This window comes from Erythrolamprus reginae, chromosome 1 (genome assembly GCF_031021105.1).
Source record: "Erythrolamprus reginae isolate rEryReg1 chromosome 1, rEryReg1.hap1, whole genome shotgun sequence".
Taxonomy (NCBI): Eukaryota; Metazoa; Chordata; class Lepidosauria; order Squamata; family Dipsadidae; genus Erythrolamprus; species Erythrolamprus reginae.
In genome coordinates, this window is record NC_091950.1 from 92698302 (window position 1) to 92722755 (window position 24454).

General features: G+C 39.5%; 1 protein-coding gene across 10 annotated transcripts in view; it reads right to left on the reverse strand.

The window, feature by feature from the left end:
• Nucleotides 1–24454, reverse strand: part of GPHN (gephyrin) — a 255398-nt gene that overhangs the window by 125978 nt on the left and 104966 nt on the right. For all 10 annotated transcript variants that reach the window (XR_011559725.1, XR_011559728.1, XR_011559726.1 and 7 more), the window contains one exon: nt 15556–15648. Coding sequence is in view for 7 of the 10 variants with exons in the window: in XM_070759242.1 (XP_070615343.1) it covers nt 15556–15648 (93 nt within the window). In the remaining 3 variants the exon portion in view is untranslated. The remainder of the gene's footprint in view (nt 1–15555; nt 15649–24454) is intronic.

Consider the following 24454-nt stretch of genomic DNA (forward strand, 5'->3'; position numbering starts at 1 on the left):
TTACAATGGGTCTCCGGTGGATGGGGCAACAGGAAGGAAAGGGCAAGGGTCTTCAAACCTGGCAAGATTAAGGCTTGTGACTGGTGGAGGAATTCTGGGAGCTGAAGTCCACAAATCTTGAAGCTGTCAAGTTTGAAGTTTGTAAAAAGTGTACCTGGTTTTAAAAAGTATACATGGTTATAAAAAGTATTTTTCTACACTGGTATTTTATTAAACAATATAATACTACACCATTTGGTTCAGAATACTTTTTTCCTTTTTTCGTCCTCTAAAATCTAGGTATGTCTTATACACCGAAAAATACAGTATTAATTTTATTTATATCTCATCTTTATTATTTTTATGAAGAATTTAAGATGGTGAATATATGCAATACTCCTTCCTCTTTCTATTTTCCCCAAACAAAAGCAACTCTTTGAGATGAGTTGGGCTGAGTGTGTGTGAATGTTCAAAGCCACCCAGCTGTTTTTCAAGGCTAAGAGGCAGAACTAGATCTAACCTTTCCTGGTTTCTAGCCTGGTATTTTAACCATTAGTCCAAACTGCTGATGCTGAACTAGATGGCTTTCTATATTGATTTATTATGCTTCTCTTAAAGTGGCTACAAATAACTGCAGAAAATGGATGCCCTTTGTAAAATACCCAAAATATTAGCTGCTTCTTGAGCAGAGCTACTGTATTTGCCTTATAAAATGCCTTTTCTTTTTATGCAATGCTTCAACAGGATTCTTTCTTTCCCAGTTACTTTTCTCCTCCCTCATCTCTACTACAAGCAGTCCTCAACTTGTGACCGCAATTAAGCCCAAAAGTTAAGTCTTACGTGAGATATTTACCAGTAAGTGAGTTTTGCTCCATGAAGGCAAGAAAGCTTGTAAAGCTTTCTTGCTGTAATGGAGTTGTTAAGAGAATCATTGTTAAGCAGTTGTTAATAGAATCATTGCATTGATAAGTAAATAAACTGGTTGTTAAGTGAATCTGTTTTTCTTGTTGATTTGGTTTATGGCAAAAAGGTGATCACAATAACCTAGGGATATAGCAACGGTCATAAATATGAACCAGTTGCCAAGCATCAGAATTTTGATCACATGATCATGGGGATGTTGAAAAGATCTATGAAAAATGGTTATAAGTCACATTTTTTCAGTGCCATTATAACATTGAATGGTCACTAAACCACTGTTGTAAGTTGAGGACTACTTGTATTTTGTTACCACTCCCTCTTTTCTTTCTGAGTGGGGGAGGGAGGGAAGGAAGGAAGGAAATACACATATCTATATTCTTATATGATTCTTGGTGTGTGATGATTTTCTGCCTGTGAAAGGGAATATGAAGAAAACTATTGTATATTTATTTATTTACACAATTTATAGCCTGATTCCCAATGACAATAGTTGGCTTACAATTAAAAATACAAAATACAATACACACAAACACAAAATCCTAACTGCCTCCCCCCAAATAATACATTACCAAAGAAAATTCATCCAGCAGCTACATTAATCTTTACTCTATCACAGAGTCTGTAAAGATAGTCAGGTCATTTACAGTTTCCTGAATGTCACCAGGATTGGAGATATCAATTTCTGAGGAGACATCATTCCAGAGGCCAGGTGCTGTGACAGAAAAGGCACAGTTCCTGGGCCCTGAGCACCACCACTCTAACCAATCACACACGAGAAGGCCGAATAATAATAAAAAAGTGTTACATCAAATAACCAGGCCCTCTGCCATGAATGGCTTATAGGTGATAACCAGGACCTTGAATTGCACCCAGAAGCCAAAGGGTAACTAGTGCAGTTTGCAGAGTGATTATGTCACACTGGCATAATGCTCATGTCACTGCATTCTGGATCAACTGCAGCTTTAGCCTTTAATGAGGTGACTAAAGTGTGAATGACCATTTCAATTCAGAATAGGAAAGTAACTAAGTGAAGGCAAATGTCAAGAACTATGTTTTGTCTTGTTATATTTTGCCGCCGGGCAAAATCTGTTCCAGATGACTTGATGCAGCCGCTGAATTTCCCTTTGCAACTTTCAGACACAGTGCCAATGGATTTTATTACTGCTCTATCTCTGAAAAAGAAGTATACCACCATCCTAGAATCAGTGAATTTGTTTAAAAAGATAATTAATTCCATTCCTGTCAAGGGTCGATCTGATAAAAAAAAGGTGTTTTTCTAAAACTTTTTAAAAAAACCACATGTTTAGGTACAGAGATCTAGTCAATTATATGATCTTCATATCATAGATCTCAATTTACCTCCAGATTTTAGAAGGTCCTTTTCCAAATATTAGATGTAAAAATCCATTTGTCATTTATTCAACATCTAGAAATGAACAGATAGGCTGGATGATTGAATCATATGCAAGAACAGCATCCATAGTTATGTCTCTTTATCAACCAGACAACTGAGCCAAGTTGGTTGCCACACGCAGAATTTGCCTACAGAAATTTAGTAATCTTTACATTGGCACGTCTCCTTTTCAGTGACTTATAGTTTCTACCCAAATGAAACTTTTGCATCTTAAGTTTTTCATAATCCAGACATCTTGTGGGAGAGGCAAACTATACAGCATTTCTTAAAGAATAGCTAGATTTGGTAAAGTTTACATATAGGTGAGATGCAGCTACAGACAACAGAAGCCAAGAAGGATTTGTTGTGACTCTTTATGAAGTTTTTGATTGACTCTTCAAGGAGCTGGACTCAACATTTAATGGCTCATACCCAGTGGTTCAATATGCACTATATTTTTCAGAGTATAAGATGCACCTTTTTCCTCCTTAAAATAATTTGGGTGTGTCTTATACTCTAAATGTAGTTCTCCCTCCCCCCCGCCTATATAGCTGCTAACAATCTTCCCAGCTCTTACCTTGCAGGGTCTTTCATTGTTTCTCTCTGAGAAGAATGTTTTCCAATCCCCATATCTTTCTAGGGTTTTTTCACTGCTCTAACTTGCTCCAAATAAGTTTCTTTCCAGCCCTAACCAGGTGCTAACAATATTCCCAGCTCTTACCAGCTTGCAAGCTCTTTCATTGTTACTCTGAGCGAAGAATGTTTTCCAAACCTTATCTTTTTAGGGTGGTGGTGGTTGGTCATTGCTTTACTTACTCCGAATGTTTTTTTCCAGCTCCTTACCAGGTACTAACAATGTTCCTTGCTCTTACCGACTTGCAAGCTCTTTCACTGTTATTCTCTGCAAAGAATGTTTTCCAAACCCTAAGTCTTTGCAGGTTTTTCCCATTGCTCTACTTGCTCCGAATGTTTCTTTCCAGGTGCTAATGATGTTCCCAGCTCTTACTGGCTTGCAAGCTCTTTCATTGTTACTGTCTCCGAATAAAGTTTTTCTAAAGCCCTAACCAGGAGATAAAGTAATGTGCTGAAGCTGACCTGACTAAGGACGCTAGCCAGATGAATACCTGCCAAGAAAATTCTTTTCCCTATTTTCCTCCCCCAAAACTAAGGTGCGTCTTATACTCTGATAAATCTTATAATCTGAAAAATGCAGTAAATTCCAAGTGATCTTTCCTTTCAAATTGCCTGCAAAGATGATCCCATTTTGTATCAGTTATTGTTTCTGCTGGGGGCATTCCTGCAGTTTATGCCTGAATTTAACTTCACATCTTGCTGTTCTGTTTATGAGGATAAACTTGGAATTTCCAGAATGTGTTTCCCCTGTTGTTGGCAATCTCAAACTGATCTGATGGGGGGAAGGGAAAAAGGACTTTGTCCCCTCTGTATGCATGCATTCTTGCTTATTTATTTATTACCTATTCTTTAAGGGATAAAATAAATTTATTTTATTTATGAATTTATAAACTGCTATAGTCTAGGCCTAAGTGAAAACAACCTCAGCCTAAGCAATAATAACAAGAAAATGCCACAATACAGAATAAAATATATAATTATGGTAAAATAAAATTAATATAAAATTCTCAGGCATCAGTGGTTTTATAGCAATGAAATCTCAAAGGGCTTTTGTAAAGTCAGTTTTTAATGAGCTTTTGGAAGGTCATAAGAATGGGAACTATGCTTTCTTTGGTGGCCAATTTTTTTAGAAGATTCCCAAGAAAGAATTCCCCTCTTGAGTCTCCTTCTGTAGCAGCACTTGTTAAGTGAAGAATTCTGTGTCATCTATGGGATGACATGTCTCATATATTTGTTTATTTATTTAATTTATTTATTTTATTTGACTTCTATGCCACCCAATCCCGAAGGACTCAGGGCGGCTTACAACAATATGAAAAAATATATACAATAAAAAGAAGTCAAATATAAATATCTAAAACTATAAATCCCAGTTAAAAACCCACAACTCAAACAATCCAATCAACACACATGCATACCATTCAGTATGATTCGGCCATGACAGATATAAAATTCATGGCCCCCATTATTACAGTCAAAGACCATCAATATAATAATAATAATAATAATAATAATAATAATAATAATAATAATAATAATAAACAAACAGAAAACAGAACATCCAAGAACTGTTTCACATTCTTAGAATCTAGACATTTTAGTATCTCTTTGTCTTTGCAGCCTTTAGGAAAGTGAGTAGGGTGGGAGCAGTACGGACATCAGAGGGAAGTTGGTTCCATAGAACCGGGACGGCCACAAAGAAGGCCCTCCCCCTATAGATAAGATTGTTCTATAGATAAGAAGTACTTAAGCCAGAAAGGATGTTGGTCTTACCCAATATGCCTTTTCTTATCAAGAGGAGCCATCATTAGGATAAGATGTCCTTGTCCACTCAGAATGAGGACCGAGTCTGTTCTTTTTGATGGATCCATCCTGCTGGGACCAAGTTTCGATGAGACCAAAGAAGCAGACTCGAGGTGGCTCGAGTCCTTCCTTCCTGAGACTGCCAGAAAAAAGGGCGAATGTCGGCAAGCAAAAAGCGAATCCCAGAAAAAAACCAAAACCACAAACACCCCCCCCCAAAAAACCTACAAAAGTAACAATGGCAACAGAGATTGATCAAGAAATAAGGAGCATGCAGCAAGGATCCCCCAAGGGAGGGATTGAATGATGGCTCAACCTGATGAAAAGAGGTGTAAGACTAATGCACTTTCTCCATCATGGGTGGAGCCATCATTCTGCATGGGATGCACTAAAGCCCCAAAGTCCCCAGGCTAAGTCCAAGTCCAAGTCCAATTCAGTGAGACTCCTCATGGACCTTTTGTAGGACCCTACGGCTAAAGGCCATGTCAGCCAATGCAAACTTGTCAATCTTATAGTGGCGGATGAACTGAGAAGGAGAAATCCAAGTTGCTGCTTGACAAAATTCTGCCGGGGCGCTTGGGTTGGCCAGGCTGCAAATGTTGATGCATTACATGTGGAGTGGGCCATGATTCCCAAAGTCCCATAAATCCAACGTCCAATAGTCGTGGAGGACACCTTCTGATCCAAAGAATGAGGCAAGAAGGCCACCAGAAGGACCTCAGTCTTGTGGAACTGGCGCAATCTATTAATGTATATGCATAAGGCCCTATGGACGTCCACTGTGTGCCAAAGTTTTTCCAATGGATGAGATGAGTTCAAGCAAAAATTGGGCAGGACTAACCCCTGAGCCCTATGAAAGGAGGAATTAACCTTGGGAATGAACCAAGAATGTATTCGGAGAACATGGTTCAAATAAAAAATACATAAGTCCTTCTTGATGGAAAGTGCGGATAGCTCGGAGATCCTGAGAGCCGACGTGATCACCACCAGGAATGCAACTTTGTAGGATACCTCAGGGTATCTGAACGAAGTGGTTCATAAGGAGGTCCTATCAGTGACTGCAACATCCTAGGAAGGTCCCAGGTTGGGTAGTGGTGGATAACTGGAAGACGAAGATTGGAGGTGCCCCATAAAAAAACCAGTGAACAATTGGAAATTGCGCCAGAGAATCCACCTGGGCACAAGAGAGAATAGAGGATAGGGATGCAACTTGGCAATGGAGATTGTTGGGGGAAATACCTATGGCCAACCCCTGCTGGAGGAATTTCAGCACCTTTGGAAGAGGTATGTGAGTAGGCGACAGACCCTCTGATGCACACCAGAAGCCAAAAGGATTTCCACATCGCAGGAAAAATTTTCTCCATGGAGGGCCAACAAGATGTCTGGATGGTGAGAATGACATCTGGATCATAGCCCTACTGCCTGAAAGCACCACTCAATTGCCCCGGGGTCAGTTGGTATTACTGGGGATCTGGGTGTACCAATGCCCCCTGGCTGAGCGACAACTTGTTCATCAGTATCTAGCATGGCGGAGACACAGACAGGGCTTTCAGGTCCGTAAACCATGCCTTCCATATCCAATGAGGCGGCAACAAGGTCACCTCTGCCCGCTGTTCCAGCACCTTCTGTATTACTTGAGGCAGAATCGGCAATGGGGGAATGCATAGAGAAGGTCAGCTGGCCACTGCCCTCGGAGGATGTTCACCCCCTCTGTTCCCTGGAATGGAAATCGAGAGAAGAACCTTGAGAGCTGGGAGTTCTCTGGGGTTGTGAACACGTCAACCCGTGGGAAGCTGAACCAGTTTGTGATGTTGTGGAAGAGGGATGGGTGCAGGCACCATTCTGCATGGCCCACCTCTCTCTGACTGAGGCAGTCCGCTTGGGTATTGGAAACTCTGGAGATATGGTCTGCTGAAAGGGAGAGCAGTTATCTCTCTACCCACAACTCAGTTGAGCACATCCTGGATTAGAGTCCATGAGTGGGCACCGCCCTGGCAATTGACATTTGCCTTGGTGGTGATATAGTCTGTAAGGACTAGGACATGACAACCAGTTGATGTGTTTGAGGGCCAAAGCACTGACTGAAGCTCCAGCCAGTTGATCGAGACTATGGACTCCAGAGGTGACCAGCATCCCTAAGCTATCCATCTTTGCGAGTGAGCACCCCAGCCGTTCAAGCTTGCGTCCATTGTGACAACTACCCTGGGTGGATCCCAGAAGAGGCATCCCCGGGAGATTGCTACTGAGTGCCACCAAGAGAGGGAGCGGTGGATGTCTGCAGGGACCAGGACTCTGGATGCCGAATTGCTGCCGCCCACCTTCTGGAATGGTAAAAGGAACTATTAAAGATTCCTAGAGTATAGGCATGCCCAAGAGGTGATAGAAATACATGAAATCATTTTCCCCAGGAGAGTGGACAAGAGGGCCAGGGAGACACTACGTTCCCGTTGTACCTGTGCAGCAAAGTTCTTGATGCTTTCCTGATTCTTTTGGTAAAGGGGAACCCGGCACTCTAAGGCAGTGTTTTTCAACCAGTGTGCCGCTGCACACTAGTGTGCTGTGAGACATGGTCAGGTGTGCCGTGGGGAAATTAAACATGGGTCCCCAAACTACGACTCACGTGCCGGATATGGCCCATGGAAGCCATTTATCCGGCCTGCCGCCAGCCCCCTCCATCCAAACATAAACATTCCCTTCACAATCCCTCCAACTATCACCAACAGGAAGAGTGGAGGCACATGGAATGCTCACTGACCAATCACCTTCTAGGATTCATCCCAACCACTAGTAATGAACCAATAGTAGGCTGCCTCTCATCCACATCCAGGAAGGTCCCTGCTCGGGCTGCTGTGCACTTATCGTGTGACCGCGGCAAGTAGTTGAAGCTGCTACTCCTCCCCATGGTCCCGATTTCCAATCCTGGTCAGGACTGGAGGTAAATGTTGCCATCATTAGATGAAGCCTCAGCCTCAGCTGGTTATGTCTATCCTGATGGTATATATAGATATTTGATCTTTTTCTTTTTATAAGAAGCCCCAGCACAGGGTGATATACAATGCACCACAAGGCATTACAATCTTATCTATATTGTATATGGCCTCCTAAGTGAGTATAAATTCATTTAGAAACTATATTATTAACTATATATATAATATGTACTGTGTTAGAGTGTCATTTTGTGTCATTTTGGTTGGTGGTGTGCCCCAGGATTTTGTAAATGTAAAAAATGTGCCGTGGCTCAAAAAAGGTTGAAAATCACTGCTCTAAGGTATCTATAAAGGCTCCCAAGTGAAGGAGGGAAGTAGACAGGGAGAGGTGTCTCTTTTCCAAGTTGATGGAGAACCTGTGCTGTCATAGTGTGGAAATGGTTACCGGTATTTGGAGATGGCGCCTCATAAGTTGACTGGAGGATGTCTGAATTAGAATGTCATCCAGGTAACATGACACACATGGGTATGGACCTGAGATGAGCAGCCACCATCACCAGGACCTTTGTGAAAACCCTTGGGACAGAGGAGAGGCCAAAGGTGAGAACCTATATTGAAAATGCCTACCTGCATAGCAAAACCAAAGGTACTGCTGGTGTAGAAAGTTAATCGGTATATGCATGTAGGCCTCGGTCAGGCCCAAGGAAGCCAGGAAATCCCCCTGCCATATGCACCCCAGGATAGATTGAAGGGAATGCATTTTAATATATTTATATATCAAATATATTTATTTTTTGCCTATATTTAATATAATGGTTCAGACACTTTAGATCTAGAATTGCCCTCCATCCCCCGAGGCTTGGGGACAACTAAGGGGATGGAATAGTACTCCTGTCCCTACTGGGTGGCATGAATATCCAGATTGTTTCACCCATGAGGGTTTTCTTGGAAGGCATCCTGGATGTGGGAAATCCGATGAAAAATCTCTGGGGAAGAGAAATTCTAGAGAAAGACTTTAGTTAACTGTGTCCAGAATCTGTCTATGGGTGGTTTGCTCCCAGACCAAGGTGAAGAGAGCAAGCCAACGCCTATGGGAAGATTGGGGAGCACCATATCTGAAATGATGGAAGGATTGTCCCCCCCATTTATTATTAATTGGGTTTCTATGCCGCCTCTCTCCGAGGACTCCCCTCATCCCCTGAAAGGTTGCTTGAATTGCCTCCCTCTCTAAGATCTATCCATAGGCTGGCACTGTCAAGATCCAGACTGACCGTGTAGCTGGGAGAAACTGAAGCCTTGGTCAGTTACTCGAAAGGGGTGTCAGAAATAGGGGAACTGGCAGAAGTTTCCTTTCCACAAAAGGGAAGACAGGAGCTTCCTTCTATCTCGGGTTTCAATGAGTATCAGGTCCAAAGCGTTACCAAACAGATACTGGCTCCGGAATAGGGTGGTTGCCAGGCACCACTTGTGGTGGGTGTCTATGGACCACTGGCTCGGTCAGTGCATATGCCTTGGAGCCATGGAAGCCACTATCATCTTGGCGGCATGAAGGGTAGCATATGCTGCAAATTGGGTGGCCCTGAAGATCTTGTTTAGGTCCTGTTACACTGTTGTGTTAGATACTGAAATGTGCTCTTGGATGAGGTGCAGCCAGATCAATGAGGAGCATGTGAGGAAGGGTGTCTTCATCACCCAAGCGGCCATTTGGTGGGCCTTAATAAGGGCTTGTTCAGTGTTTTTGTCTTCTGTCCTCAGCAGCTCTTCAGAATCACCCAGCATAGTGATCGGAGAATTCAAGGTTACCACCGGAGCACCCACTAGAGGTACAGTGAGGAGAGAGGCCAACTCTGGACCCATGTTGAAATGTTTATGATCAAGTGAAGATGGCGTGGGTCCAGAAGCCAGAGCCAACCATTGGTGCTGGACATTGTCCAGGAATAGCTGTGGAGCCAAAAATACATCCATCTCTGGCATGAACTCTGTGAATAGCAGGTCCAGAGTTAAGAGCCCAAGGAAGCAGGAACAGGAGCATGTTTCCAACCACCATAATGCGAGCCTTATAATGTAGGGACTTGAATAGGCCCAGAGGAACAAGAGCATTGGAGACATGTTGATCGTGGGGAAACCCCTCTTCTTCCAACAGCTCATAGTCTAGATCCACTAGGGGTTCCGCAATCTCCTTGTCAGATACATCAGAGTAGTAGTTAGTGCCTTGAAGCCTGGGATTTGGCTCAGGCTTGGGAGGAGGCTGTTCAGGGTCCACTGAGGAAGGCCTGCCTAGAGATTGTAGGAATGCTGAAAGGTCCTGCTAACTGTAGAGGACAGCAACATCTGCAGAGTAGCATGGTCTAGAGTGATAGTGGCTCCTGTGGAGACAGGTGCCAGTGAGGATGACACTGGAGGGACCTCAAGATTTTGAGTTGTCTTCTGAGTAGGAACTGGGGTAGACCAGACATCCTCATTGCCTCTGGCAATAACCAGACTGTCCAAGGCCAGCTGCGCCATGGGTGGGGAGGTAGTACAACCTTCCCCCAGGGTTGTAGATGAAGCGGCTGGTGTGCAAGGTTCAAATAAATACCTCAGTGAAGTCTGGTCGCAAAGCTTTTGTAAGAGCTTATGCATATAGGGCTCCGCTTTCTCCGCAGCCTTGGGCCCTTTAGGAGCCTGGGGGGGGGGGCGGGCTGACACGGGGAAGGGAAGGTCCCAATCTCTTCCTCTGCTGGGGTGCAGCAGTTCGATTTATGGAGCCGCTTGCCCTATGGCTTCTCCTTTGGGCCAGCTCTGTCTACCACTTTGAAGCCTAAAAGAGGTACACAAAATACCGTATTTTTCGCTCTATAAGACGCACCTGCTGATAAGACGCACCTAGTTTTTAGAGGAGGAAAATAGAAAAAAAATATTTTGAGCCAAAAAGTAGGCTAAAATATTTATTACAATAACACTGCCCTAGGGGAATTGGGAAAATATACAAACAAGCCCCCCTCTCTCTTTCTTTCTATCTCTCCCTCTTTCTCTCTACCTTTCTTTCTCTTTCTCTCTCTCCCTTTCTCTGTCCCTCTCTTTCTTTCTCTCTGTCCCTCTCTTTCTTTCTCTCTGTCCCTCTTTCTTTCTCTCTGTCCCTCTCTTTCTTTCTCTCTGTCCCTCTCTTTCTTTCTCTCTGTCCCTCTCTTTCTTTCTCTCTGTCCCTCTTTCTTTCTCTCTGTCCCTCTCTTTCTTTCTCTCTGTCCCTCTCTTTCTTTCTCTCTGTCCCTCTTTTTCTCTCTGTCCCTCTCTTTCTTTCTCTCTGTCCCTCTCTTTCTTTCTCTCTCTTATCTCTCCTTCTCTCACTCACTCTCTTTGTATTTCTCTCTTTCACTCTCTCCTTCTCTATCTCTCCCTCTTTCTCCCCCTTTCTATCTCTCCTCTCCTTTCTCTGTCCCTCTCTTTCTTTCTCTCTGTTCTTCTCTTTCTTTCTCTCTGTCCCTCTTTCTTTCTCTCTGTCCCTCTCTTTCTTTCTCTCTATCCCTCTCTTTCTTTCTCTCTGTCCCTCTTTCTTTCTCTCTGTCCCTCTCTTTCTTTCTCTCTGTCCCTCTTTTTCTCTCTGTCCCTCTCTTTCTTTCTCTCTGTCCCTCTCTTTCTTTCTCTCTGTCCCTCTCTTTCTTTCTCTCTGTCCTTCTTTCTCTCTCTTATCTCTCCTTCTCTCACTCACTCTCTTTGTATCTCTCTCTTTCTCTCTCTCCTTCTCTATCTCTCCCTCTTTCTCTCTCCCCCTTTCTATCTCTCCTCTTCCTTTCTCTCTCTCTCTTTCTCCCTTATTTTTTCTGTTTTTCTGCTGTGGGCGGTTTAGGGCTCCTCAAACCCTGACGACCTCGCCCCCGAATCCTGGCCGGGACAGGGCAGCTTCCTCTGACAGGCGCCGCGCAAGGCCGAGGGGGCTCAGCAGGAGGCGCAGCGGCGGGCAGAGAGAGGGAAGGGGGGGCAGCGGCGTCCCTCCTGGCCTTGGCGACCCTCCCCACCTCCTGCAAACGCGGCGGGCAGCGGGGGAAGAGCGAAGAGCTGGCTCCGGCGGGCGCGGGGCTTGGCTGGCTGGCGGGGGGAGCGCCGCTGGTGGTGCAAAGGGAGACCCTCTTCCGGGAGGGAGGGGGCCAGGCAGCAGCTAGCCAGCCGAGTTCGCAGCCAAACTTTGCACAGGCGGCGGCCGGCTGCGAGCGACTGGCTGGGTTTTTGGTCTTCGAGACCTCCCCGCCTCCTGAAGCGATTCCCGTAGCCTTCCCAAAGGCTCGGAACCGCCAACGCTCCTCCGGTGCCGCTCCGCCTCCTAAACCTGCAGGGTGGAGGCGTCCCCCGGCCCAGCACTTCCAGAGGCCGAAAGGCGCGGCTCTCTTCGGGGTTGGAAAGAGGAGAGGCGGCGACAGAGGCGGCGGTCTCCAGATGAGTATATCGCCGCCCCCCCCCCTCTGCTCCAGCGCCTCCCCCCCCTCCCTGCCTGCATCTTCGCTCCATAAGACGTGGCTGATTTTTCATCCTACTTTGGGAGGAAAAAAACTGCGTCTTATGGAGCGAAAAATACGGTAGCTGCTGACAATTTGAAATAAAAAATGGCAAGTAGTGGGAGATTTGGGGGCTGCAGGTGCTGACTAAGGCAAGCCCTTTGTGGGCAAGGCACTAGACGAGCCTGGTGCCTTCAAAGGCTCAGGCCACTCTTTAAACAGGCAGAGGCTAGCAAGTTAATGACTTTAAACCAGTTAGTGCAGAACATCTTGCAGGAAGATATAAAGAGATTAATCTTTTTTTAAAAAAAAATCTGGCAATACTATGTTTAATTATTTACGGAAGATTTATGGCTGCCCATTGTATGAGATGTGATTCAAGTCAGTTAACAGTTACAGTAAAAGGAGAAAAATAAAACAATCCAATAAACAAGAAATATTGTCGCCAAACCAACAATATCTACCCAGCTATACAGTTTCCAGGCAATAAGCTTGCTAATTCAGTGCCTTGGGGGGGGGGGGGGAGAAACCAACTTTTAACAGCTTTCTCTAAAACGAAGAGATTTTAGGAAAACCTTAGAGAAAAATATCTATAGTCTACATACAAGAGAAAAAAATATATTTTCTAAAATAGATAATTTAATATTATAAATTGCTAGGATGGGAACTGTAGAGGTGATTCAAGAGACATACTCATCATGTATGATATACAGTATAGGGTCAATGATTTCTTATTGATAAGATGGATCTGACACATATTACCGGTTTTAGAGAGCTGGAGTTGATATGATGGAGGCATAGTGACATTTGTTCCAACTATTTGCTATTAGAATATTCATGACTGGGAGAGCCAGTGTTAACGAGGTCAGCCAATGAATAGGTATAGCAACTAAGTCAGCCAATGGGAGCTAAACACAACTGAGTCTGTACAGAGAATTGAAACTAAGAATAGCTCACTTTCCATTCTGCTCTCTGTGCTTGTGAACTCTGCTGAAATGAAATTAACTGTTCTCTGCTGCCTTTAACTGATTAAAGTAGAAGAATTCTACTTGTGGTATTGGAAATATATATATTATTATCAATATTACATTATTTATAGAGAAGTTATTGAATCCAACTGAATCAGTCATCTGTGTGTGCTTTTGGTTTTGATTTTGCAACAAACTTTAATATTTTCCACAACAAGCGTCAAGATTTAACACATCTACAAATTGTAGAGATAGTATCTTCATATAGAGAAAATACTAACTTGTCTTCCACTGTATGATTATGTGATAAGGGAAAGTTTATCTGAAAACATGGACGAAGAGCCAAAGTAATAATTACCTGGCACTGAATCATAAGAGAACAGAGAATATTTTCAAGGGGTTGTAAAGGAATAGAGAAGTTTTAAAAACTTGCCATGATTCAGGGTCAGCAGTTAGTGTGCTGTATTGTGGAGTTCTAGTGCACAAATCCAGCAAAAATGTGGTTTAGATACTTTGAAATTATAATAAGAACACCAGGCAGTTAACATCTCGGCAAACAAAAACAAAACTGAAGTATCATATATGTTAAGAAGCATCACCAGAGAGGGGTATAAAAGTTTTTTATCCATATTGGCACTTTGGCTCCGGAAACCATCTTAGATGAGAGAACAGTCTTTAATATGATTACTTCTTTAATATGGTACTTTAAATTTGTCTTTCACGGTAATCCTTTGATTCCATCTTTTTTTTTAAATAATACTGCTTTGGAAAAAATAAAATAAAAAAATAAAAATTATCAAATTTCTCTCTTACTTCACCTTTATCTTTGATATTATTTTTAGCATTGTAAATATTGCATTTACTTTGGGTATATATATATTATTTATTTATTTATTTATTTATTCATTCATTCATTCATTCATTCATTTACACATACATGCATGCATGCATGCATACATACATACACACACACACACATACATACATACATACATACATACGAGTGCTGCTTCATTCTAGAGACTTTAAACAATCTGCAATTATTATAAAATCAATGAATAAAATCTCCAAACCAAATAGCAGACCTAAGCTAACCAACATTTCAGTTTAAATAATAAAGAAAGTTTTGTGGCATCTTTAAACCTAATCAACTATTTATTGTATTTGGTGTAGTAAGAACATTATTCTCTTCTGCAATTTTGAATCAATCTAAAATTATATCACTGGAGCAAACTATCACAAAAATCATTTGATCTGAGGATCACTCAATACATAAAAATTCTCCTTTTATTTACATGGAGTGTCTAAACATTACATGATGTTTAGAAATATGAATAGTGGTATCACCATCAAACGGATATTCTATCTACACCCACCCAACAGAACAACGTCAGTCTACCTAACTTTAAGTAATTTCTTTATCGAAATATGTAAACATAATTTAATTTTATAGAACCTATTAAAGAACAAATGATAGATGTGCTAAAAGGACATAATTTTGTTAAAATATATATTAAGCATCTAGAATGGTAATACTGTATACATAAGAAATATTCATTTATGGACCATGCCAAATATCTCAAATGAAAAGTGTAGCTGATCACCATACCATAAATATTTCTAAACAATAATAATCTGGTATGAGAGCAGAGTTTGCAAAAATAAAGTGAACGGTACCAACCAAATTAGGACCCCAAATAGGAAGATGAGGAACTTGCCACAAGGATATCAGTGTCCTGTTTATGATGCCCCAAGACACACTCTAATCTTCCCAATCATCGCTAAATTTGAGGGTGATAAAATTTAAAGTTATTACTTTTTAAGGGATACTAACTCTACACTCACATACAAGGTGGTCATAAAGTTATACAATTATGCAAAACATTTAATTACATATGTTGGATTATTGTCCCTATTCCTCACCCAATAACAAATTGTCATATTAAATTATTGTAGTTATTCAGTTGCTCAATTCTGTCCGATTCTTCGTGAATCCATGCACCATAGCACGCCAGGTGCCCCTGTCCTCCATTGTTTCCCAGAGTTTGCCCAAATTCATATTCATTGCATCTGTATTAAATTATTCTTTTCTTTTACTATATAGGCTTGTAAAATATTATAATAAGATGTTTGATTTGATTTGCCTTAAGGATTTGCAATATTTTCTACCCTGAATATCACTACCAAAGAAAAATTTCCATGTCTGAACTAGGGGTATGTGTTATGCAAGATAAACAGGAACATTGCAAAGTAGCCTAGAGACAAAATACAAACCTTTTGATGCAAGTAAAGTCAAGTAAAATAAATTCTATGTTTCTCAGTTGTTTAATAAAGGTATTTTGATTTCTTTAAGAAACAGAATATTCATATTACATCAAATATACAAGTTCCGAAGCACTATATATAAAAAACAATGTTAGTATTTGAGAAACATTAATAGTTTAAAAGATGAACAATCTCACCTCTGGGGTGACATCTCTTGGTGCAAATCCTGTTCCTCCAGTTGTTAAAATCAAGTTAAGTTCTTTTTCATCACACCAGTCTATCAGTGTCTCCTGAAAAATGCAAAACAAAATTAGCAGCTGCTTGTTGTTCGTAGAGTTTTATTTATTGGTTTAATTAATTTAGAAAATGTTTTTGCCATCCAACTCACATCCAACAACTCTGGGCTGCAGAGTTTTGCAAAGTTCTCAGGCAGCATGGTGCTATGACTCTTTAAAATTATATTAGTTTGTATGACACCCTTCTAAGAATGATACCAATAGTTGCAAAATGAGCTGAGTGTATATGTCATTTTTACCAGCAGCTACCCAAATACTATATTTTGGTGCTATATTTTCTTCCTAGTTCAGAAATGCCCCTGTCCCTAGCTGCATCATGTTGGCAGTGTACCGTGTATAATATGTGATTCTTCCATCCTGGCTTTCTCAGATGTTAAAGCTTCACTGTTACTGGGTTCTCTACCTTAATGGCCATGAAGAGATACAGATACCAAGTCCTCCCACAGATGAGCTTTTAACAGTTGTCACATTGGTTAATTCTGGCCTTGGGTGCATATGCTAAGGAGATCCAATTTTGCCAATTGCCACCCTAAATAAAATCTCCACCATAAATAGCAACCAGAATTTATCTCTGCTTATTTATCTCCTTTTTATTGAAGCAATAGTAACCAGGATTTATGTCTCTTTAATTAATGCTATCTTCTCATTAGCACTGTAACACAAACAATGCAATATCTTGCAAATTAACCTTTTGCAGCAATTGTATCTAAAGCCATTGATATGAAATTTTAGCAAGTTGGATGGGGCTACATACAATTCACTATTGTCATCTGAAACAATCTTCAAAATAGGATACATATTGTAATGAAATATATAACATACAGAGCATATAGTACATTTTTGGTTATAAACAATGTAATCAAATATATATTCTTTGTGGTAATAAACAATAATTGTATCTTTAAATATGATTATAAATATTACTTTATTGTGTTAAAAACATGTGATAGAAATTATATTCTACTAATTTTTTTAAAAAAAAAACTTATGGAGGTTGCAAATGTCCTGATAACAACAGCCCATCCAATATTATCAATCTCCTTTGACTGTATAAAGGGGCTACTGCTAAATTCCCCAGAATATATTCCTTAGTTAGCTAGTGATATGACTCAATGTTTCATAGATGGGAAAGCAGTTTAAAAGTTCCTGGAAATTCATAAGCCAAAGTGATTGAACTAGAGTAATAAATATAGAATTTCTATAGGAATGAAATAAATTAGTTTGGAGGCAGCTGAACTCCAATCTGAGTACCAGTGTCATATATTGATTAACCGAATGGATTGTGAGCTTGATACTGTCACTGTCTTTCATCCCTATCTATCTCACAGGATTGTTGTTGTAGAATAAAATTAAGGGACATATCCATGCACAATACCATCCATCTTTAGGAAAAAGGTGAGATATAAACCACATTTCAGAAATGTTGAAGAATTTCTGAACAGCATATTGTAAGTATCTCAGAAAAGATAATACCTTGGGCCAATTTCTAAAAAAATTTATAGTTAAAGAAATGACACAGCATAGTGCACAAATTAAATTTATTATGTTGTTTTCAAAAGTACTTCACAATAGAATGCGTTGTAATAGTCAAACACTGAAAGATGCTGATAATGTAGCCAGCCCTTTTCTGTCTAGAAAGGGTAGTTAGTATAAAACATACTGGCCAAAATGTCTTTTGGTGGAGCAATGGAAAAACCAGTTTTTAGAAATAATAAAATAAGTACCGTATATACTCGAGTATAAGCCGAGTTTTTTAGCCCCAAAAATGGGCTGAAAAACACAGCCTCGGCTTATATTCGGGTCATTGACAAAGTCACCACACGAGGGCGCCATTGCTTGAGCCAGAGCGAGGAGGCACCAGCTTTTGTCCCCTCTGGCACGCCGTAGTTCCTCTCCTTAGCTCAAGCAAAGAAGGCAGCCATTTGCAATGGTGAGTCGGATTAAAAAGGCCCCCTGCTGTCAGATTCTCCTCCCCCTCCTTTGAAAGGATTTAAACTGTTTAAAAAATGGTATTTTGTGGTAGTTGCTGTCCTTGCTTGGATAGGATCTAATAATGTGTTATGAGGCAGAGCTAGACAGGAATTCTTTTTCTATCTGTCTATCTTTCTATCTATCTATTTTTCTATCTATCTATTTTTCTATCTATCTATCTATCTATCTATCTATCTATCTATCTGTATCTATTTCTTTCTATCTATCTATCTATCTATCTATCTATCTATCTATCTATCTATCTATCTATCTATTTTTCTATCTGTCTGTCTATCTTTATATCTATCTGTCTGTCTATCTATCTATCTATCTATCTATCTATCTATCTATCTATCTATCTATCTATCATCTATCTCTCTATCTGTATCTATTTCTATCTATCTATTTTTCTATCTAACTATTTTTCTTTCTATCTATCTATCTATCTATCTATCTATCTATCTGTATCTATTTCTATCTATCTATCTATCTATCTATCTGTATCTATTTCTATCTATCTATCTATCTATCTATCTATCTATCTATCTATCTATTTTTCTGTCTGTCTGTCTGTCTATCTATCTTTCTATCTATATCTATCTATCTATCTATCTATCTATCTATCTATCTATCTATCTATCTATCTATCTATCTATCTATCTATTTTTCTATCTGTCTGTCTGTCTGTCTGTCTATCTATCTTTCTATCTATATCTATCTATCTATCTATCTATTTCTATCTATCTATCTATCTATCTATTTTTCTGTCTGTCTGTCTATCTATCTATCTTTCTATATCTATCTATCTATCTATCTATCTATCTATTTCTATCTATCTATCTATCTATCTATTTTTCTGTCTGTCTGTCTGTCTATCTTTCTATCTATATCTATCTATCTATCTATCTATCTATCTATCTATCTATCTATCTATCTATCTATCTATTTGGTTTTCTATGCTGATAACCTCACAGCAGCTAATGCTGAAGCTCTTCTTTGGATACACTTATTTGTTTGTTTGTTTGTTTGTTTGTTTATTTATTTAATTGGATTTGTATGCAATCCCTCTCCAAGGACTCAGGGTGGCTCACAGGATATATAAAAACAGAACAATAATGTAAATCCAATTAATGATGAGAAGGAATCCAGTTTTGAAGGATTTTAACTCTTAGGTTTTAGCTTTGTTCCTGATCGAGCTACTTTTTTTACTTTTTAATTTATTGTTAATATTGTTAATTTGTTTACCCTCTTTTAAATTTACAGAGCTAGTTTACTGGTTTTCTTTAAAATAAATATTCTAAAACATGTCTCAATTAATGTAATTTTATTGTTTTCCATTTTTATAAGTTACCAGTAGCCACTGCATTTTCTAACCTCGGCTTATACTTGGGTCAATACGTTTTCCCAGTTTTTGTGGCAAAAATTGGTGCCTCGGCTTATACTCGGGTCGGCTTATACTCGAGTATATACGGTATGATCCTTTTAGGCATGTGCCACAAAACTAGTTTACTGATCCTTACAATCTTTTTCAGAGAATTGAGTCTGCAAAAACAAATTTCATGCAAATTGAGAAGGGATTGTCAAATTTATTATTAAAAATTAATTGCAAACTTTTTATCACAACTCTAAAATTACTATTGCTCAAATGAATGTGAAAAGGAAAATAGTAAAGCCTAAATACATATTCTTATTATAGGTCAATTAATCGTTGTTTAAAAAGAAAAGCAAAAACTAGAACTATTTGTAAAAAAGTGCATTTATCGTGTGAGATTCAACTTCTGCACATCTGTAGAAGCCGAATCCTGCTCCGGGCACGCACGCGCACCAGGTGCACACACGTTCCCACACTCCTAGCCCGTTCTGCTAGCACCAGGAATGGTGGAATGCTGCTGCCTTATACAATACCTATTGTATAATATGATTGGTTCAGAGACAAGTGTATGAAAGCAAACATCACAAAGTTATATGAAGTTGATATTTCCTATTTGGAATTTGATTTTCACAAATTAAAACTTAAATAAATTAAAAGACTCCTCCTTGCCAGTTATTTTTCTCAGCAGGGTTGCAAGCATTTGACATACAGCCCTATGATTATTCCCAGAACATTTAGGGCTAAAACAGCAATTATAGATTACAATGCACAAAAATAGCTAGCTTTGTTGTTAGTTGGTAACAATTTCTTTCTTGTAAATTTGAGATGTTATTTTTCATTTAATTCAATATTTTAAGAATATGAAGCAACAAATAAGAAGTTTGCTTTCAATATCCTAAAAGGCAGGACTTTCCACTATATTTTAGGGATATAACAATAGCTTTGTTAGAATTAAGCAAAAGTCTAGCACACCCAGCATTCTAATATTTGAAATATTCAACTAGATGCCTATAAAATACTACTAGTTTATACTATTATGTAAAAATAAAAAGTGGAGGCTTGTTGCTATTATCTTATTCTACAGCACCAAAGAGAATTTGGAAGTCAATGCCTTTTTTTTTCTTTTTTCCTTTTTCCCTACACTTTTTCCTTCTCTTTTCCATCCCTTATTTTCCTACTATTTTCTTTTGTATTTTATGAATTAATAAAAAAGGAATATTACTGTGAATGAATAATCACACTCCAGTCTTTAACAACTTATATTTAGGATTGAAATATTTCTGACACCGAGGAGAATCTACAGCATCATAATGTAACCTGATACTTCATAAATCTATGTAAATCATTTTGAAATTAATTATAGATCCTAAAAGGCAAAGATGAATAATCATTATCACCATTTTATAAATGTCCTTAAAATCACAGAAAGCCCAAAACAAAAAATGAAAGGTGTCACTGCATTTATTGTACTATAATCAAACTGCTACCTAAATGTTCTGCCGGTCTCTCTGATAGGAGCCTCCCGAAAATTCAAGGATACAAATTACAGACAAACATACGTTTGAAAATTCAAAACAATGTTCTTTATCACAAAATGCAAAATAAACAAAGCACTCTTTTTGTATGGCAAAGAGCACTAGTCCCAAAACAACTGGGTAGTCTGTACAATTCCCCTTAAGCAGTCATTAAGTACTTAGCTAGCAGCTATGAAGAAACTTCACACCCCTTCTTCTTCCACGAAGTGAGACACACACACACGTTGCTCTGCTTTGTTTTCCAAGACGTGAAAAAGCAACAAAGTCCAGAAGACACAGGATTCCTGACGAACTCAGATCAGATATTCTTCCACAATGGCCAAACCCACATGCTGCTATTTATAGCAGCAGCCCTAATTACTGGAGCCCCACTCAAACACAGGTGGCCTCCCTTATTTCCTGTAATATGTTCTTACTTGGTCTCTTCTACGCATAATTCTGCACTTGCGTGGGTCCAAAACGTCATCATCTGAATCAATGGAAGATAAGGGAGATTGACTGCCTGGGCTGTGTGCCAAGCCCTCCTCTGCTGAGTCACTCCCACCTTCTTCTTCGTTGGAGGAAACTAAACTCTGAACTGATTCTGTTGGCAATAACACAGGCCTGTGACATGTTGAATTTTCCCCTGCATCCACCTCCCCATTCCCTGGGGCAGGAGCTGGGCCAGTCAACCGCAACACCTAAATATCTCTGTTCCAGAGATCCATCAAGTAAGGGAAAGAAGAGTAAAATGTTTTGAATAATATTTTTGACACAAGTGTACTTTTTAGATCTTGAAGATATAAAAGAAGATATTTTCCTGCCCCCATCCCCATAAAATGGGGATGGTGAAGTGAAACTGAGAATAAAAATTTACTCCTCAGATCCTAGATAGAAGTGATTTTTTAACACCCCTGAGCAACAAAGCCTGCATCGCATCTCATTTATATATAGTTTTAAGTTTTGTTTTATTCATTCATTCATTCATTCATTCATTCAATCAATCAATCAATCAATCAATCAATCAATCAATTTCTATGCTGCCCGACTCCTTAGGGAAACTAGGCGGCTCACAGCAGGAATATAAAACAATAATAGTAATACAAAACCTCTAAAAACCATTTAAACACAATTTACAGTTAAAACAGTTAAACCTCTGTATACCATTCATGGCCAGATCTCACTGGTTACCCCTATAAGATCAGCAGCCCCAGACCTGTTGGAAAAGCCAGGTCTGGCTCTAAGCCATGTAGGGCTCTAGGCAAATTGTTGGTTTCGAAGATAGGGCTTTAAAAGTAATGATCAACACTGTGAATTGCATCTGGAGACCAATCGGGAGCCAGTGCAGTTTGCGGAGGATGGTGTAATGTGAATGTACCTAGGTGCACCCACAACTCGCGCAGCTGCATTCTGGACCAAGTATAGTCTCCAAACGCTCTTCAGGGGTAGTCTCATATAGAGTTCATTGAAATCTAACCGTGAGGTGATAAGGGCATGAGTGACTGTGAGAAGAACCTCCTGATCCAAGTAGGGTTGCAATTGGTGCACTAGGCGAACCTGTGCAAAGGTTTTTCTTTTTCTTTTTCTTTTACTATTCTATTCTATTCTATTTATTATTAATTTATTTATTTATTATTTAGATTTGTATGCCGCCCCTCTCCGTGGACTATTCCTTTCATTTCCATTCCATTCCTTATAGAACTGTCAGATATTTAAAGCAAATTATTGTTATCAAATTAAGGAAGTCTAACATGCTTCCACCAGCAGAGGCAATACCATATAAAGTTATTTCATTTAAACTCAGACTCATGTTTTAAAGGCGTCAATAAGTAGCATATTTTATTATACTGACCATTTTGGTCAACACTCATCATGAGCTGTTAACTCCATGTCTAATTAAATATTTCAGACTCAAATGATTCAATTCAAGTCATATCTTTTTCTAGTCAATCCTAGCTGTGTTTGCATCACGTAACATGTATATTGCAATAGTTTCTAAATCAACTGTGTATGTCTGGGAAAAGATGCTGCCGTTTTAATGAGAGAAAGTGCTTCATATACAGTATACTCTTCCACACATTTCAAAAGATTTGTAGAGCCTTATTCCTTGTCATTGGATGGCTTATCTATGAGCACCTATTAGCCTGTATTAGGGTTCACTTAATAAATCAAGTGGAATAAACAGTCCATGATTTAAAGCCACTAGAGCAGTGATGGTGGACCTTTTTTCCCTCAAGTGCTGAAAGAGCGTAGGCGTGTGCTATTGCACATGTGTGAGTGCCCACACCCATAATTCAATGCCTGGGCAGGGTGAAAACAGCTTCTCTCACCCCCTGCAGAAACCCTCTGGAGGCCGGAAACGGACTGTTTTCCAATTTCTAGTGGGCCCAATAGCTCATGTTTTGCCCTTCCCAGGCTCTAAAGGCTTCTGTGAGCCAAGGGAGGGTAAAAACATCCTCTCCCATCCCCTCCGGAGGCTCTCTGGAAGCCAAAAACGCCCTCCCAGAACTTCTGTGTGAGCCAAAAATGAGCTGGCTGACACACTCATGCACATTGGAACTGACCTAAGGCAACAGCTTACGTGCCAGCAGATATGGCTCTGCGTGCCACCTGTGGCACCCATGCCATAGATTCGCCATCTGCACTAGAGTGTATTTAGAGTAGACAATAGGACAGTCAAGTCTATATGTGTGGTAAAATACAATTTGCAATGATAAATATACCTCTCTCTCTCTCTCTCTCTCTCTCAATCAATCACATATTTTTGCTGATAATGAAAAGGAAGAGAGACTACCACAGATCTATTTTAGGCTTATTTGCCTTCATCAGGTATGACAGACAGACAGTATCAGCAATAAACTGATAACAGTTTCAGCAACATCAGGAATTTCACAAGGCTATGGCAGATTTGGAGACAAACACCAGTGTCAGATTGTCAGAAAGTTGTTTCAGAGCTCAGTTGCTTTTAGGACCCCACCTAAATATAATTGAGGCTGAACAGATCTAAATACAGAAAATGAGGTGTTAACAATTGCATATTTTCTGGCTTCTTAATTGATATTTGATATTTTAAGGAATCTTGCATGTATTCTCCTTGTGAGAAAAAATCATCTGGAACAGATGTGGCTGGTCTCCTGTCCTCTCCTTATCCAGAGAGGTTTCAAAAAACTGGTTTGCTAATTAGTTCTTTAGACAGTTGACAGTTCCATGTTCTCAGAGACCACTTCAGTTTGCCATGTCTGTTCTAAAAGCCTCAGAATACATTAATTTGTAATCGAACTATAACATTAATTTATTAATTGTTTTAAAATAAATGTATGAATGCATCATGAAGACCAAAGCACTTTTTCTTATACTTATTATAGCACCCATATAAGAAACTATCTCAGAATTTAAAACTGAACACAACTTCAATTTTTGATTTCCCTTATTTTCATGATTATGGAAAGAGAAAAGCCCTTCCCAGAAAAAAATTGGCATTATTGTTGTAATTGTTATCAGTAGTTTAGTCCTTCAAAGTACAGTATGTACCTCCTACTTCACAAGTCTATTACATAAATCTCCAAAGCCTGTATGTATGGTAAAATATAACATGTAATTACCAATATATTGCTTTTGTTAAAAAAAAAAATTCAAATATGATTATGTAAATGGCTTAATGACAAACTAGTTCCCATCTGGTTCTTCCCACTCTCAACTATCACCTAATTGCATCTATTTTATTAGGCTACAGCAGAAAGAATTATTGAGAGAGGGCTATAACCTGGTAGGTTTTTTGGCTCTCATCTCCAATTTTTCCCCACTGTGGGTGCTGAGCTTGTTGTCTTCTTTTCTTGACATCTTTTTTTTTTGCTTCTTTTATATTGTGAAACAAAAGGAAAGAAGAAAATTACATTTGTTGATCTTTATAGAAGTTGTTTTGGAATACTCTCAGCTTTATATA